Source organism: Epinephelus lanceolatus, chromosome 14 (assembly GCF_041903045.1).
Source record: "Epinephelus lanceolatus isolate andai-2023 chromosome 14, ASM4190304v1, whole genome shotgun sequence".
NCBI classification, from domain to species: Eukaryota; Metazoa; Chordata; class Actinopteri; order Perciformes; family Serranidae; genus Epinephelus; species Epinephelus lanceolatus.
This window is the reverse complement of record NC_135747.1, coordinates 31,091,258-31,107,921: the sequence shown is the minus strand read 5'-3', so window position 1 is coordinate 31,107,921 and position 16,664 is coordinate 31,091,258. Positions and strand designations below refer to the sequence as shown.

The 16,664-nt window shown below is 41.4% G+C and overlaps 1 protein-coding gene across 4 annotated transcripts in view; it reads right to left on the bottom strand.

The window, feature by feature from the left end:
* Positions 1-10,923, bottom strand: part of tbc1d4 (TBC1 domain family, member 4) — a 54,024-nt gene extending 43,101 nt beyond the window's left edge. For all 4 annotated transcript variants that reach the window (XM_033617215.2, XM_033617219.2, XM_078174619.1 and 1 more), the window contains exon 1: positions 9,837-10,923. In XM_033617215.2, coding sequence (XP_033473106.1) covers positions 9,837-10,235 — 399 coding nt within the window. In that variant the 5' untranslated portion in view covers positions 10,236-10,923. The remainder of the gene's footprint in view (positions 1-9,836) is intronic.
* Positions 10,924-16,664: the final 5,741 nt, after the last annotated feature.

The window sequence follows — 16,664 nt, the reverse complement described above, 5'->3', positions numbered from 1 at the left end:
AAAATATGAGAATTGGATTGTGTATATACGCCGTTGAGAAAAGTGTGACACTGTATGCCAGGATGTAAGTGAAACATGTACTATGATCTACCCATGACGACCTCTTGTTGTGTGTTTCTTAATTAACAAAAAGAGTTACAAAAAATAAAAGATGGTGAGGCAGAATAATGGCGCAACATCCCTGCCTTGAACAGGCTGTGTAAAAGGGGCAAGCAGGGTCGTGGAGCTTCAATCTCTGAGGAGAGGGTGAGATCAACCACCATATGCCAGGGACAGTAGATGACTGTTATTGCCAAGTTATGCCATTGTTATGAGACATGTGTAGCTGCAGCCACATTTCATTTGAAGCCTACAGAACATGCCCCTACAGCTAGCTAAATGCTAACTTAGCATTTTCTTTAGGGCTTCCGCTTCCTGACCATGGAGCTGATCAGGTAGGTACGTGGGCAAGTCATGAAGCTAGTGGGTGGATCACGCAGATGCTGTTGTGTTAAGGCCCTGACACACCAAGGGACGGTCAGCCGTCGGTCAGTGTTGGGCCGTTAGTGAGCATCTGCCGCCCTAGTGCGTCCCTCACCGTTGGCTCTCGTTGGCCCACGTTGGCTTTTTTTTTTTTTTTGCTGATTCAGCGTGTTGAATTGACATCAGAGATGGCAGAGTTTGTTGGTAAATGAAATCACTCTGATTGGTAGTTTAGCTCAGCGCACAAGAGGAGAAACTGAAGCGAGGAAAGTAAACAAATAGCTAAAGTAAAGAGTGCGTGAGATCGAAACTTGTTATACAAGATAAGATTATATTTCTTTAACCATGAGCTCTTTACCAAAACCGAGCACGATAAATATCCTCTGTCCTTTCAACATTGGATTGTGTGGTTAATGTGCTAACTGGCTAACTAGCATCATGACAGTCTTCTAGTTTCCCTGTTGACGGGTACAGACTACCGCCATCTGCTAGTATGGAGAGTTATTTCCTCTCACGCAGGTGCAGAACGTACATGCTGGTTGGCCGTCAGCTGTAGTCTTTGCAGTGTTCATGTGTAACTTTTTGGCTGAGACTCAGGCGACCAAACAGTTTGCTTTCGTCACGGCTAGTTTTTGATGTCAGTTTGGTATGTCGGGCCTGTATATATGTCACACTTGTCGTGGCTCTTTTGCTTCTGGGACACATACATGCTATGTAAAATCATACACCTGTACAGCATGTTGTTACTTTAGTGTGGTTCTGTGTAAAAATGCAAAGGCGGTGTATTGAAGGGCAATTAATTTAATGGTTGACAGCACAGCAATTAATCAATTCATTGCTGCAGCTCTACTTTTGAGATAAAAACTTGAAGCTGGAGAGACCAGTGTCTAAACATAGCCTGACACATGTCACCTTAATTTATCAAGTGTGGCAAGAACAGCACATGACAACAACCTTGCCTTCGTGGGAAAAGAGAACTGGCAAAAGCAGTGCTGACGCCACGAGGTCAGGGTAATTCAAACGACTCGGTGGCTGAGAATCAGAGCTGTGCTGTCTGATCTGTCATGCAACCGGGCCTGCGTAGGAAAAAAATGACAGTGCCGTCTTAACATTTAAAGACACTGCTGGATTATACATGAGTAAGATGACCCCACAGCACCATTTGATCTGATTAATTATTTGTAGTCAACCCAATAGTGCTGGTAAAGGTGCTCGTTCCTTGGGTGGAGACAGGCATGGACAGGCAAAAAGCTGCAAGGGAACAGAGGAAAGCTCTGGTCTTTTCCACAGAAGATCCATTAAAATATTTCCTCCCACTGTGACGGTCCTTCAACTGGTTGTTACATCTAACCTTCACCCATCATTGCCTGGCTTTATCAAACAATATCAGTGACACTGGCTGTGATCCAAAGCCTGCCTACATAAACGCCAGCAGCTTTAGAGCTTAGGAGAATACAAACAGGAGGATTGTCCCCTCTGAGCTGGTGGAGTCCTGAACACTCTCAGTGCACGGCTCGTGTAATGTCGAACCTCCCTGCAACAGGCCCCAATAATATATCATCAAACAGTAGCTGGCACACAGTTTTGTTGCCCTTATCGGCACCATTAAGCCAAACCAACACACTTCCCCACACCATCAGCAATTAGGCCTAATTAGGCTTCTTTTAGAGACACACAGGTTATCACTGTGTCAATACAAGATAAGGATGAAAGCAGACAAAGACATGCAGGATCGATTCCCATGTCAGAACAGAAGCAATCCAAGATTACCTTTTAAAAAGCAATCAATGTCAGTACTTCAAAAATGACTCAAAATAAATACAAGACAAGAAAATCCTTCAAATATCGACTTAAAAACTGCTCAACCCAACAAGTCACATAAGACTGCTGCTTGTTAATATAACTTCAAACCCGTATAAACACTGTTGCTTGAAACATATCTGTCTTTGTGTGGCTGCAGCTCTGCGAGAGTTAGCTCTAAAGGCACCTTACTGTTCTCACTGCAGCTATGACGTGCCCAGTGCTTTTCCATCTGCCTGAGGACAAACTGGGCACCGTACAAAGTTCATGTCCTAACTCAAAACAAAGCAACACAAAGGCTCCTATGTCACCTTAACCTGGACTGAGAAGCTCATATTATAACTGATCACCGACTTTTCCGTTACTTCGCACCCTCTTGTGCACTTGTTTGTCTTTAGTGTGTCATTACAGTACAATTCAGTCAGTACAAGACTGATTATCATTAATCTAATTCATACAATTCAGTTATGAAATACTCAGAGGCAGTCAGTTCTCTATTCATACAAGTTTACTCTCACATCATGCCTACAATTAAACAGATACATCACAATTTGCAGTGTAAAACTAGGCTTGAGAGGTATCAAGGTATTGCAGTATAGCAGGGTACTTCGAAATCCCGAAGGAAATGCTCCTCTTTCTATTAACTGATAAGGAGATGCTGTATTGAGGCGATGTGCTGTAGTGCACATTACACACCACTAGAGGTCAGGCAGCTGAACTGAGAAAGATGGCGACTGTGAGTGGTGGGGATAACATTATAGGACAAGTAAAACAGAAAAATACCTCTGCCCATGTTTGGAAGTATTGCCTAGGGCCGCCCCCTAATAGTCAACCAAATGTTAGTTGACCAGAAAGGTCATTGGTCGGCAAGATTTTATTGGTCACTTTGTTGTTGAAAAAAAAACAAAAAAAAAACAACCAGCTGCACCTTGTCAAAATAAATCAAAACCTATATGACTGGACCATGTGGGAATTTAATTTGAAAGGACAGACACAGGAAGTGGCCATGCTCAGCAGTCAGACAGGAGGCAGGTAACAAACCAATCTCAGCCGACAGATATCTTTCCCTTCTTCTGTAAATATTCAGTCTGATAAATATGGAAAAGTTGATTATGTTAGTGCAGGGCTACCCCGAGCTTTACATCTGTCCCACCAACGATACGCCTACACACTTAACAGCGTCTGAAAGAAGATCAGCTCTGCACTCTGGATTTCAGGTACACAGGCTACGATGCTTGTTAAAGTTGCTTAGCAACCTCAGATGCAACTTGCTGCTGTGCTCTTGAAAGCTGGCACAAAAAAGTCACAAGAGTACCGCCCAGCCCTGGACCTCGGGTTTTCCAGGTGACTAAAGATGCAGCATGTGTACGGCCCCTAATTTCCAGGGCTGGTACCTGCGGTTATTCTACAGGCTAGTTAATAACATGTCGGGCAGGAAATCCAAAGTGTGGGATCATTTTGAGAAGGTGAAGGACGAAGCCAAGGTGATATGTAAACTCATCTTCATTGGTCGACTACAAACATGACGTATCATCTGAAACATGGAAGTAGCTGCATGCCCATTAAGGCCTCTACACATGATCAGCTGTAAAACCGCTTTGCACTGGCTGTCCCATTGTTTGTCTATGGAGAGGGCGGCAACGCCTGACAAAGTGGTCACCGCTACCCTTGGCATCGTGCACCGCTCGGATTTTCCGCCCGAGCGCTGTGCTCAGAGTTGAAATTATTTGAACTTTGACCACGCCTCTGTGCCACACCTGGCGGTGAGCGAAGCGTGTTGTTCTTATCATGTGAAGGCTGCTTTAGCCCACAGCGTCATTAACAGGCTCCGTGTGTGACTTGTATTTGTAGATAAAATATAGGCCTATATTAATGAAGGTTCATTAGTACAGTTTTGTATTTCTCTGTAATGCAGCACAGTGTTAACAATGTTACTGATACTATACTTTCTCACACCTTCAACTCAAACCATTGTGTTGCCCCGCCCAAAATATATCACTTAATAATAGAATTAATATCGTAAACATGTGGGCGACTAGTCGACAAATGGCCCTAAATGATGACTATTGGTGGACTAGAAAATTCTTAGTTGGGGGCAGCCCTCGTATTGCTACATATACCTTTATCTTAAGAGGACTTTTTTCATCTACCACGACACTTTATTAGCCACATGATTTGATTCAACACCTAAAAAAGTGTCATCGGGTCCTCTGGCACCCAGCAAGACTTCTCTAAGCTGGCTAAATACTTATTAGGAAACACTGCATTGTAGGAGAGACAATGACACACATGCAACAATGGCTTCTGTCATCACTTGCTCAGCTTTTATGTGTTTTGTTTACTTACACAAATACCTCCATTTACCATTTGCACCCAAGTGAAATGTCAAGAGGGTATGAAGGTATGACTAAATAGATACTGCCAAAGCCTGTGTCCAACCAGTGTGTTGTACAACTTAAGAGAATCAACTGCAAATGACAGAAACAGTTGACTGTGAGTGTTTAGGGTTCATATTGAGCTAATGGCAGGTGATATGTTCAAGCATGCAAACCTACTTTAACAATGTACTGCATCCTCTCTTGGATGTAAGATGTGTCAACAACAGACCACATTAAACACACTATCATGTCTCATGACAATAACAATCAAGGATATCTGGTTTCTAATTTGGTAAAAGGTATGATCATGTTCAAGGTCACCTCACCTGCCCTGGAAAATCAAAGCTGGCACAGGTGTGACTCTGCAGGCTTGTAAACATCTCTCAGTAGCAGCGACTGGAAAAAGTCATGCCTGTTTTTTAGTCTGATACACCACGACATAAATGGAAATACAAACTGTTGACGTTAAAAATGAAAGGTGAAGTGAGTAAGGCCGTTATTATCTAACAAAATGCTATGTTGCTGTGTTATGTTTTATCTTTTTCAGATTTTTACTGTAATGTTTCTATTCCATATTTATGTTCCTGACTCTCAGTACTTTTCCTTTATTTTTTTTCTCTTAATGTGTTAATTGTATGTTTATTGTATGCATCACAGACCACCTTAAATTCCCTCTAAGTGAAAACCTACTTGGTCATAAATCTTATTCTGTTTTCTGAATGCTGATTTAGACTTTTACAGCACAGTGAAGTACGTCACTCTTGTCCCGACGTGGCTCCCGAATGTGTATCACTGTCACTACACGTCACTGATAATGACCGGCGTTCACATGACAGCAGAGGGTCACCCGGTGAGAGATTCCACTGTAGTCCAGATCCAAGTGAGAGCAGAGGTGGGGTAAACACACAGGCCTGAGGTTTACACTGTGCACGCTCCGACTGTCTGTTGATGGTTTGATAATGGCCCGACAGAGATGGGTTGAGTCAGGGCTAAATTTGTAAATGCTGTTATGAGAGTAAATGAGTATCTCAGACTCTGAGCCAAGTAAACTGTAACAGTTAAACTCTAAGTGACAGCGTCTGGCAAAATATTAGAGCACATTGTCATGGACACACCAATCACGAGTCTTAAGATGACTCAGTGAGCCTTAAAGGAACAGTTCACATATTTTTCCTCGTCTGTAGAGCTATTTGTCAGTCTCGATTGTTTTGTTGTGAGTTGCCGAGTTTTGGAGTCTTGGAGATATCGGCCATAGAGATGTCTGCCTTTTCTTGAATATAATGCAACTAGATGGCACTCAGCTTGTGGAACTCAACTCACCAAAAAAAAAAAAAACATTTGAAAAACTCAACAGGAGTGTCTCTTTCCAGAAATCATGACGCAGTTACTCAAGATAATCCACAGACCTTGTTGTGAGCAGTTTCATGTAGGAACTATTTTCTTTCTACTGGACAACACTCTCGAACTGTATCACTGGGCAGAAGGAAGTGTGCATCTACTGCTAGCTCACCTAGCACCAACGAGTTAGCTAACGTTACAGCTCAGCTGAGGAAGATGCCATAAATGTTTACATCTCACGCTGTCACGAGCACGAGCCTCTTATGCATGAGTAGATGCACGCTTCCTTCTGCACAGTGATCTGGTTGGCAGGTGTAGAAATAAAATAGTTCCTACATGAAACTGCTCACAACAAGGTTTGTGGTTTATCTTGAGTAACTGTGTCATGATTTCTGGAAAGGGACAATGATGTTGAGTTTTTTAAATGTATTTGTGACATCTTGTTCCATCACGTACAAGAGAAGACAGACATCTCAACAGCTGATATCTCCAACCCTCAGCAAGTCATACTGACACAACCTTGACTGATAAATATTACTACAGCTAAGAGAAAAAACCTGTGAACTGTCCCTTTAAATGCCATAATGGCTGCACCACCTTATGCAAACCAACTACAGCTGGATCAAAACCTTTAACATACAATGAGGACAGAAGTTGTATTTCGAGTTGAGGAAGTCAAACTTGATTTTAAGTACTCAACCTTTCCAACAACAGAAACGCACACAATGAGACATACTATCTTCATGTACAGATTCTGCTTTGTTAGCATTTCTTCATACTCAACTGTTTTCCACGCATACAAACTCTAATAAACTGCACTTGAAGCTTCCTGATTTTTCAAGAAATCATGAGAGTCATTTCATTTTGACCTTTTACACCATACTAGTAGATGCCAGGGTTCTTTTCTCAGGCTTTGCACAATGTCCTTGTGTCATGTCTACGGCTAAGAATAGTTTTTAAAAGCATGCCTGTCACTGAAAAACAAAGCAAAGACTCATCATGTCTTCAAACATAACTGGGAAAAACAGAAAATCCACAGCAGCACAAGAGGCATATGCCTGTATAACAAACAGGAAATACCTGACAAATATTCAGATCATTAACTATGAGCGGAGTGGTGTATACAGCAGCAGTGTACTGATAGAGTAACCCAGGCATTCCACATGGTCCACCTTGCACATGTTGCTAGCATGCTGGCTGCCAAACCAGTTTTTCCTTGCGCAATAATGCTGAATGAGCTATGTTCAAGATGCTTTAGTGACTGCTGCAAACATTTGGATGCCAGCAGAGAGGCCAGACACCTCGAAAGTGAGGAAAGTGTTTCTCGAACGTGTTGCTTCTTTGGCTCTCGGCTTTCAGCAGCAGACAAACAGCCTGCACATACCACAGGAAACATGATACAATGCAGAGATCAATGCCAAACGTGAGCATAACTGGATATCTGTGTGTGGACATTGTTTGCTAGGTTTCCTTGTTCGTTGGGGAAACAGGAATAAAACGGACGAGTATAAAACTTGTGTTTGTCCTACAGCAGGTGAAGAACTGTGTTAACACAACCCGAAACCACATGATTCATATATCAACACAAAAATGATGTATCAAACACTTCTTATCCACTACTGCAAACTCTCACTCACACGCATGAGTGCTGATGGAGTGAGCCCCTGAGCACAGTGCCTTACACATGCACTATGACCTAAACTGTATTTCAGCAACAACCAGAAAACACGATTGCGTGTTCATTGTCAAACGGACTACCACGTTCCTGATTTTGGACTGTTTACCACATTTCGGTTTGTTACTCAAGAGTGGCATGCTGATCAGCATGTAAATGTGCTGACTCGATACTGTGCCTATTCAGTTGTTGTCACACTACAGTCGCCAGAGAGATGTCTGGTCCCCTAAAGAGGAAAAGTACAGAGATGGATTAACTTTACCAAAAATCCATGGTGCACTGCTCTGTTTATCATTCCCACCGAGCCCTGGCCTAAATACTTAATACCAAAGCGAACATGTTTGGGCCATTGACTAATCTACTGTGTGAGATTAAATGACATAACTGTCACCTAAAGGAGATTCCAGTTCAGGCTCTGCAGGACATTCCTTTGTCTCGTGTTTACACAGAGCAAGATCATAAATTTGAACAGGTGGGCCTCACTGTAAATGACATCAGAGCAGATTTACAGTTACAGGAACCTCAGGACGTTCACATTATATTCCCTGTGAAATATAGTGAAAGCATTACAGATTAAAATTGACTTTTGAGCAGAATGAGGCCAATGAAAAATCACTTCTTAAGCAGCTATAGCAACACTCCAGAGATAATATTTAGTATTTCAGTGATTACATTACATTATCTTTAGATCTGCATTTTCTCAACCTCTTTTCTTTACAATGTTTTTAGGTGTATTTCTCTGCTTCTGTTGTGTGATGTGTGAAGGCATAGATGTTGGAGGGCATGTAGAGGACATTTCCCCCACAATATGTAGAACACCTTCATATGTCCTCCACATTAAAAACATCAAAGTAACAGAGGACTTTTATTTTGACAAACTGAGACGATGCAAACACACGCCACAATGCCTCCAGTATAATAGGTGGTTGCAATCTGCCGTAAGACAGAGAGAAGATGAGGCAACTCTGCACAGTTCAATCAGAAAATACTCAACGCATTCTCACCCCAACTCGTCAAACATTGCCGCTCTGTCAGTGGCTTTTCACACCTAAATATTATGCACAAGGTAACCTCCTGCATCTCTTGTTGACATTCCAGGGTGGGGTGTCAGTTTACGCTTGTTACATTCAGTGTCTTTTCAAAACACACTTCTGATTTCACAGGAAATGTGGAAGTCTATGCTTGTTAGATGTTGCGTTTTTCAAAACTAAGAGTTGTTTATCTTCCTGTGCAACAAAGGCACGTGGTTAGGTTTAAAAAAAACAACATGGTTTGGCGGTAACGAACAGCGGGCCCTCGAGGGGGCACTCAATGAAAGTCAGGGGTTTGTCGGACCAATCCACCTCCCCCTCTGCCTTCCCTGCTGGGACTTAACACCACCTTATATTTCATTGTTACGGGCAGCGTTTCGAACTGATGCAATCCGCCAGCATTACACACTGATGCCACACGGTGGCGTAGTATGCTGCCCAACAGTGTATTATACTGCCGTGAAAGGCGCCTTTCAAATGTTGAAAACAGACCTACACCCATGTGTAAAGGTATGTTTGACGGCGTATTATGCCGCCCGGCGTGTCTGACACCAAAATCACTGACAAAGTAGCTAAATTTGATGCGTTTGGAGTAAGAACGTGCGGGAATATCATGACAGTTCCATGACATGTCTGATAAAATATCTTCAGGGAGACTGCACCCTTAAATATGTGTCCCCCTAAATGTTGAAAACAAACTTACGGCCATGTGTAAAGGTATGTTTGACACTTGGCGGCGTATTTTACCATTGTGACTGGTGCCTTTGTGCGTCAGTGTTTGACACCGAAATCACCGACAAGGTGGCGGAAATTGATGAGTTCAGAATGAGAACATTTTGGTGTCAGACACTGACGCACAAAGGCAACTATCAAATGTTGAAAACAAACCTACACCCATGTGTTAATGTATGTTTGACACTTGGCGGCGTATTATACCGCTGTGAAAGGTGCCTTTGTTCGTCAGTGTCTGACACCAAAATCACCCGCAAAGTGTTCAGAATGAGAACGTGCTGAAATACCACAACATTTCAATATGATGCGTCTGAAACTCAAAATTTCTTCAAGGGGAACCCCCCACCCCTAATATGTGTCCACCCAAAAACAAGCCTACGCCCATGTGTAAGGTGTGTCTGACACTTGGCACGTGCCTACCTGGTTGGGGTCTGAGGCCCTGAAGACGTGACAGGACATCTCAGACTCGGGGTTGTCGGGCTGTCCCCGCAGCAGATAGGCAAAGTAGCTGAGGTCATTGCTGTTGTGGATGAAGCGAGAGATGAGCTGTGCTTTGTGCTCGAAGATAAAGACTGAGGAGTTGTTGCTGTTGGACGGGACGCAGCGGATGAAGGGGGGGTTGAGGGCCAGCTGAACTTCTCTCGGCTGCGCCACGGGGCCGCAGTCGCCCTTCTCACTCTTCCTGCGGATCTCCGCCACCAGCCACGGCAGCATGGGCAGGGTGGTGCGCCTGTCGAGCGAGGACCAGCCGATGTAAGTCAGGGCGAACCTCCTGTCTGACTTGGGAGGGCTGCTCTCCCTCTCCTCCTGGCTCTCCATGTTTACCCAGCAGCACACTGTCGGCCGGAGCTCGTTGACAGCGATGTGAAACTAAAGACTACTTTAAGAAATGATGTCTATGTACCATGCCCTGCAGCCGAGGCCAGGCGTACTTGTTGTTAGTTTGCAACAGTTTCCCGGTCCACAGCCATAGTGAAAGTTCAAACAACGAATCGATCAGCTACATGCAAAACATGTGCTCGATCAGCTGCAACACTCCATGATATCAAAAGCTCTCCGATGCACAGTTTTCCTCCTGTGATCTCAGATAAATCCACTTATATGGTCACGTATTGCTGCTCTGCTGCTCCACTGTTTGCATGGGCACTGACTCAAATGCTAAACAAGCCTGTACTGTACTGTCCCAACCAGGCTTACTTGCTAAAACGTGGCTTTGGATGGCTCCTGTGTAAACACAAGTCGCCCAGAGAAATCTGATTTCTTTGACGTGCTGTACGTGTCTCCGGAGCGCATAACGGGGCGGCGCGTAAACACAGCTCCAACCCTACAGTCCTCTTCCATGTAAGCTGAGCCGGCGCGGTCGCATTTTTTTTTCCTAAAGTACATACATTGATGCTTGTTTATCGCCCTTTAATGCAGCCTCCTGACTGGGATCCTTTCTTCCACAACGCCTTGGAGGCGGAGCGGGTTGTGCGCGTCGACGACCCGCCCAGCCAGCCCATGTGCTGGAGGAGTGGGCAGGGCAGAGCCGCTGTGTGAAACGTGACAGGACAAGGCTCCACCTTTCTTCACAGTGCATAATAACTGGAGGGGTTTCTTCCATGGTTGTGTGGAAACTGTTTGTCTGTGTGTTTGTTGGAATCCATCCTACTAACTGCTTTCACCTGCTAAATGAAGGGTTGAGAAAACCAGACGTGGCCAAACACCATATGTTGTCAGCACAATATGCAATACTTCACTGAGATAGTTCCAAGCAGGTGGTGCTAAAACACAGTCTTGGAAAGCTGTAATCACATCTGATGTGCTTTGTGCACAAGAGGAGTTCCCAACCACCATATGCCATAATTCCAAGTACTCCACCTCTCCCAGAAATAGTTGCTGTTCCATATTTAACCTCATCACTGACTGAAGCAGTAGAGCTCTGCAGACTAGCAACTCCACACCACTGGTGAGCATGAAGGATTACCTAACAGGCCTACTGGGCTCAGGCCTTAAGTGTAAAGAGGGCCCCCTGGCTCTCACATGCAAAATGTCACTCAAATTAATAAGAGGAAGAGATTCAAAATGACAACAAACCGATGCAGAAGAACTGCAGAGAGATGCAAAACGACCACAAAGAGACACAAAACAAGCAAATAAGATGCTGATTTATGTCAGAGACACACAATTACCTCAAAGAGACACAAAATGACCAAATAAGACATTGATTTACCTCAGAGGCACACAATTACCTCAAAGAGACACAAAATTACATCAAAGAGACACAAAATGACCAAATAAGACATTGATTTACCTCAGAGACACACAATTACCTCAAAGAGACACAAAATGACCAAATAAGACATTGATTTATCTCAAAGAGACACAAAAGACCAAATAACACACCAATTTACCTCAAAGAGACATACAATTACCTCAAAGAGACACAAAATGACCAAATAAGACATTGATTTACTTCAAAGAGACACAAAATTACATTAAAGAGACACAAAATGACTAAATAAGACATTGATTTACCTCAAAGAGACACAAAATGACCAAATAAGACATGGATTCACCTCAAAGAGACACAAATTACCTCAAAGAGACACAAAATGACCAAATAAGACATTGATTTACCTCAGAGGCACACAATTACCTCAAAGAGACACAAAATGACCAAATAAGACATTGATTTATCTCAAAGAGACACAAAATTACATCAAAGAGACACAAAATGACCAAATAAGACATTGATTTACCCCAAAGAGACACAAAATTACATCAAAGAGACACAAAATGACCAAATAAGACATTGATTTACCTCAGAGACACACAATTACCTCAAAGAGACACAAAATGACCAAATAAGACATTGATTTATCTCAAAGAGACACAAAATGACCAAATAACACACCAATTTACCTCAAAGAGACATACAATTACCTCAAAGAGACACAAAATGACCAAATAAGACATTGATTTACTTCAAAGAGACACAAAATTACATTAAAGAGACACAAAATGACTAAATAAGACATTGATTTACCTCAAAGAGACACAAAATGACCAAATAAGACACAGATTCACCTCAAAGAGACACAAATTACCTCAAAGAGACACAAAATGACCAAATAAGACATTGATTTACCTCAGAGGCACACAATTACCTCAAAGAGACACAAAATGACCAAATAAGACATTGATTTACCTCAGAGGCACACAATTACCTCAAAGAGACACAAAATGACCAAATAAGACATTGATTTATCTCAAAGAGACACAAAATTACATCAAAGAGACACAAAATGACCAAATAAAACATTGATTTACCCCAAAGAGACACAAAATTACATCAAAGAGACACAAAATGACCAAATAAGACATTGATTTACCTCAGAGACACACAATTACCTCAAAGAGACACAAAATGACCAAATAAGACATTGATTTATCTCAAAGAGACACAAAATGACCAAATAACACACCAATTTACCTCAAAGAGACATACAATTACCTCAAAGAGACACAAAATGTCCAAATAAGACATTGATTTACTTCAAAGAGACACAAAATTACATTAAAGAGACACAAAATGACTAAATAAGACATTGATTTACCTCAAAGAGACACAAAATGACCAAATAACACACCAATTTACCTCAAAGAGACATACAATTACCTCAAAGAGACACAAAATGTCCAAATAAGACATTGATTTACTTCAAAGAGACACAAAATTACATTAAAGAGACACAAAATGACTAAATAAGACATTGATTTACCTCAAAGAGACACAAATTACCTCAAAGAGGCACAAAATGACCAAATAAGACACGGATTCACCTCAAAGAGACACAAAATGACCACTTATGACACAGATTTACCTCAAAGAGCTACAAAAGTACGTCAACGAGACACAAAATGACCAAATAAGACATTTATTTACTTCAAGGAGACACAAAGTTATGTCAAAGAGACACAAAACGACCAAATAAGACACTGATTTATCTCAAAGTAACGCAAAATAACCTCAAAGACACAAAAAAATGACCAAATTAGACACTGACTTACCTCAAAGAGACACAAAATTACCTCAAAGACAAAGAAAACAAACAAATAAAACACTGACTTATCTCAAAGAGACACAAAATTACCAAATAAAACACTGACTTACTTCAAAGAGACAAAATTACCTCAAAGAGACAGTAAGCAACTACAAAGAAACACATTATCACAAAAAGATGCATTCTGACTACAAAGATATGCAAAACAATAACACAAAAAGAGGCTGAACAACTATAAAGTGTGTGTGTCTTGCTCAAACAGCAACCTCTGGGGCTTTCGACACAAAGGTGCCAAAAATTGCTGTTCTTTCAATTGCCATTTGAGGCCAGCCAGTCCTTACAGACCTCCATATAAACCCCCATATTTTTAGCCTGATACAAAAAATATATATTGTTCTCTATACTGTACCTTGATGATAACTGTAGAAGGGAAGAATTTTTATATGAGTCATCCATTTACATTTTATCAAGGTTTAAAGTTACTTTGGTGATATCAGTTAAAAATAATTACCCTAGTCACATGTAGTGTCTTATGTTTGGTCTAAATGTGTATGGAATTTTACAATACATATCTTAAAGGCCATTTTCTCAAAATGAATTTTTCTCATACTCACCACTTAAGTAGCGCTTCCATACACCAGACTTTCCACTTTCTATATTCTGAAGTTGTTTTCCAGAGACGTTTGTTCATATATAATTCATAGCCTGATTTATATAACATTTCATTCTTAAAACATGGTGAAGATAGATTCTTTAGTAATGGCTGTTGACAAGAGATATCCAACATTCCCTCTGTAAAAAACTTTAACTCTAATATAGTTCAACAAAATGAAACATGAATGTATCCAATATTCATGTTCCTGTTTGGAAATGTATGCAAATTAATGCACATTTAATCAGATTTATTATTTAAATAAAATAAGAAATAAATAAATAATGACTTTATTAAGGACACAGAGAGAGGTCCATAGCGTACCACAAAAAATAGACAATTGTCTATGTACAAAAATATGATATAATAGATACTATGATAATACTAATAACAATACATTGGACTTATATAGCACTTTTTAGGATACTCAAAGATGCTTTATAAAGAACAACAACAGCAATGAAAATTTAAAAAAAAGATGAACTAATCCATAGGGAGGTAGTCTAGTGAGTTCCAGAGGGTGGGAGCAGCAATGGAAAAGGCCCTGTGTATATATAAAAATGTTCATATAAAAAGACAAAATTCAACAAACTGCCCCCACAGACAAGCTGGAGAGCCAGTGGCCCCACAGTCTCAATAATGAAAACATTACTGAGCTCAGATCAGGGTCAGCCAAGGCCTGGATGATACCATTTTCTGAGACAGGGAGCCTGCACATATAACCATATATAAGATTTTGTGTCAAAGCAGGGCAGGTAGGCACACCAACATTTACACTTTGTCATCGTGGAAGTTTAAGAAGCAGTCTCGTGCCATCATTACAGGCCACAAAACTACCTAAAAGCAGGTCAGAATTATGTCTCTGTATATTCTATGCAGAGTAGTTAGAAGGGAAACACTGCCACCAACTTTGACTACTTTTACTTTGATTTGCTCGTGGAAGCTGTGAAGTTGGGTCAAATAACCAAGCAATGAAAGTTTACATTTAATAACTGTTTATTGCATCACTCTTCTGTGGCATCAAAGAGAGGACAGACCAAAGCAGAAGAAAGGCAAAGGCCTCCTCGGAGCCACACAGAGTGCCCTCAGCATCACCAGGAAAAAACATGAACAGCAGAAGTCTTCATAACTTTGACTTTAATAAAATGCACGAGGACTGTAAAAGTCCATGAGGACCATTCCACTTCACAAGCTTCTCAAACTGAACCTGTACCTCAAAGTTGATATGACATTTCAGTCGCTAAATGAAGCTACATGGTGTACAGGATGTTTGTGGGCTGATCACAATCTCTTAGATAAAGATACAGCAATATCAGCAGCGGCTTTACTCTTTGTAGAGATGTATTATCGTTCGGTATAGTCTCAAAGTACAACATCAGAGGGAAGCTGAAGTTTAGAATAAATTGGGTTTAGTCTCAATGCCATTGTTAGACGTTCTGTAACAATTGAGCCACACTGTGCGTTCCAGTACCCATAATGCCATACCATTTAGTATGTCAGAAAAACATTTACCCCACGTTCTGAGTTGCATACTTTTTCTTTTTACATTCAGTACATACTGCAAAATATGTACTGCTGCATGGAGTGTGCTACTTTGTCATACTGCTGCCCCATGACCTCATATCCATCGCAATTTGGAACGCAGCAACACTCCTAATATTAGTCATGGTTTTGTATTTTTAGCAGTGTAGATACAGCACATACAGTTGCCAGTTTATTAGGTACACCTAGCTAAAACTAATGCAGTCTAACACAGCAGCTCTGCAATAAATCCTCCCTTATTCCCTTAATACTCAGGTGTGCTTGCAGCCATCATACCGTCTCTATAACAGCGGCCATTTCCTTGAATTGCTTGCGAAAGTTCTGCAGAGGACTGAGATAAATCATTAAATCAAAACCGTGAATAACATCAGCAGCACCACATAAACATCAGCAAATACAGACCTGGAACTGTGGAATGGTCATCTCAAAAGACCTCTGACAAATCCTGGACTAATGCACCATGTTCAGTCCACAACCTGTGCAACACCTGAAGGGAAGCTTTGGGCCACTTGTTACTGCCTTCTTTGTTGTATGGATCCTACACATTATTTTTTAAATGACACCCCAGGGGTCTCATTTGAGACCATTTGAGACCCTTGGGACCCTAGGTTCAGGCCCTGAAAGTGTCGTACTCCACTTCCCATGCAAAACAAACTTGGTGAGGTGAGGTGTTGAACGTAAGTCAGATTGTAGGAATTGAATATGAGACGAACAACTGTAAGTATTAATACCTCACACACATTTAATTTCACTCCATATCATACGTTACATCCACATTATCATTAACATTAAAGTCAGCAGTGTTATTTGCGTTTATAGGGAGTGATCACTGTTTCATAAACACCGTCATGTCTCACCAACACACTGTCCACTCCCAGAGCGCAGGAGGAGTTGACCTGACTGCATGAAATACAAGATACCATTAATAATTGCAGAATACAGTGTAGATATTTTTTATTTTAAGTTTGTTTTCAGACAGTTGTGTGTGTGTGTAAAAGCATTGCACTG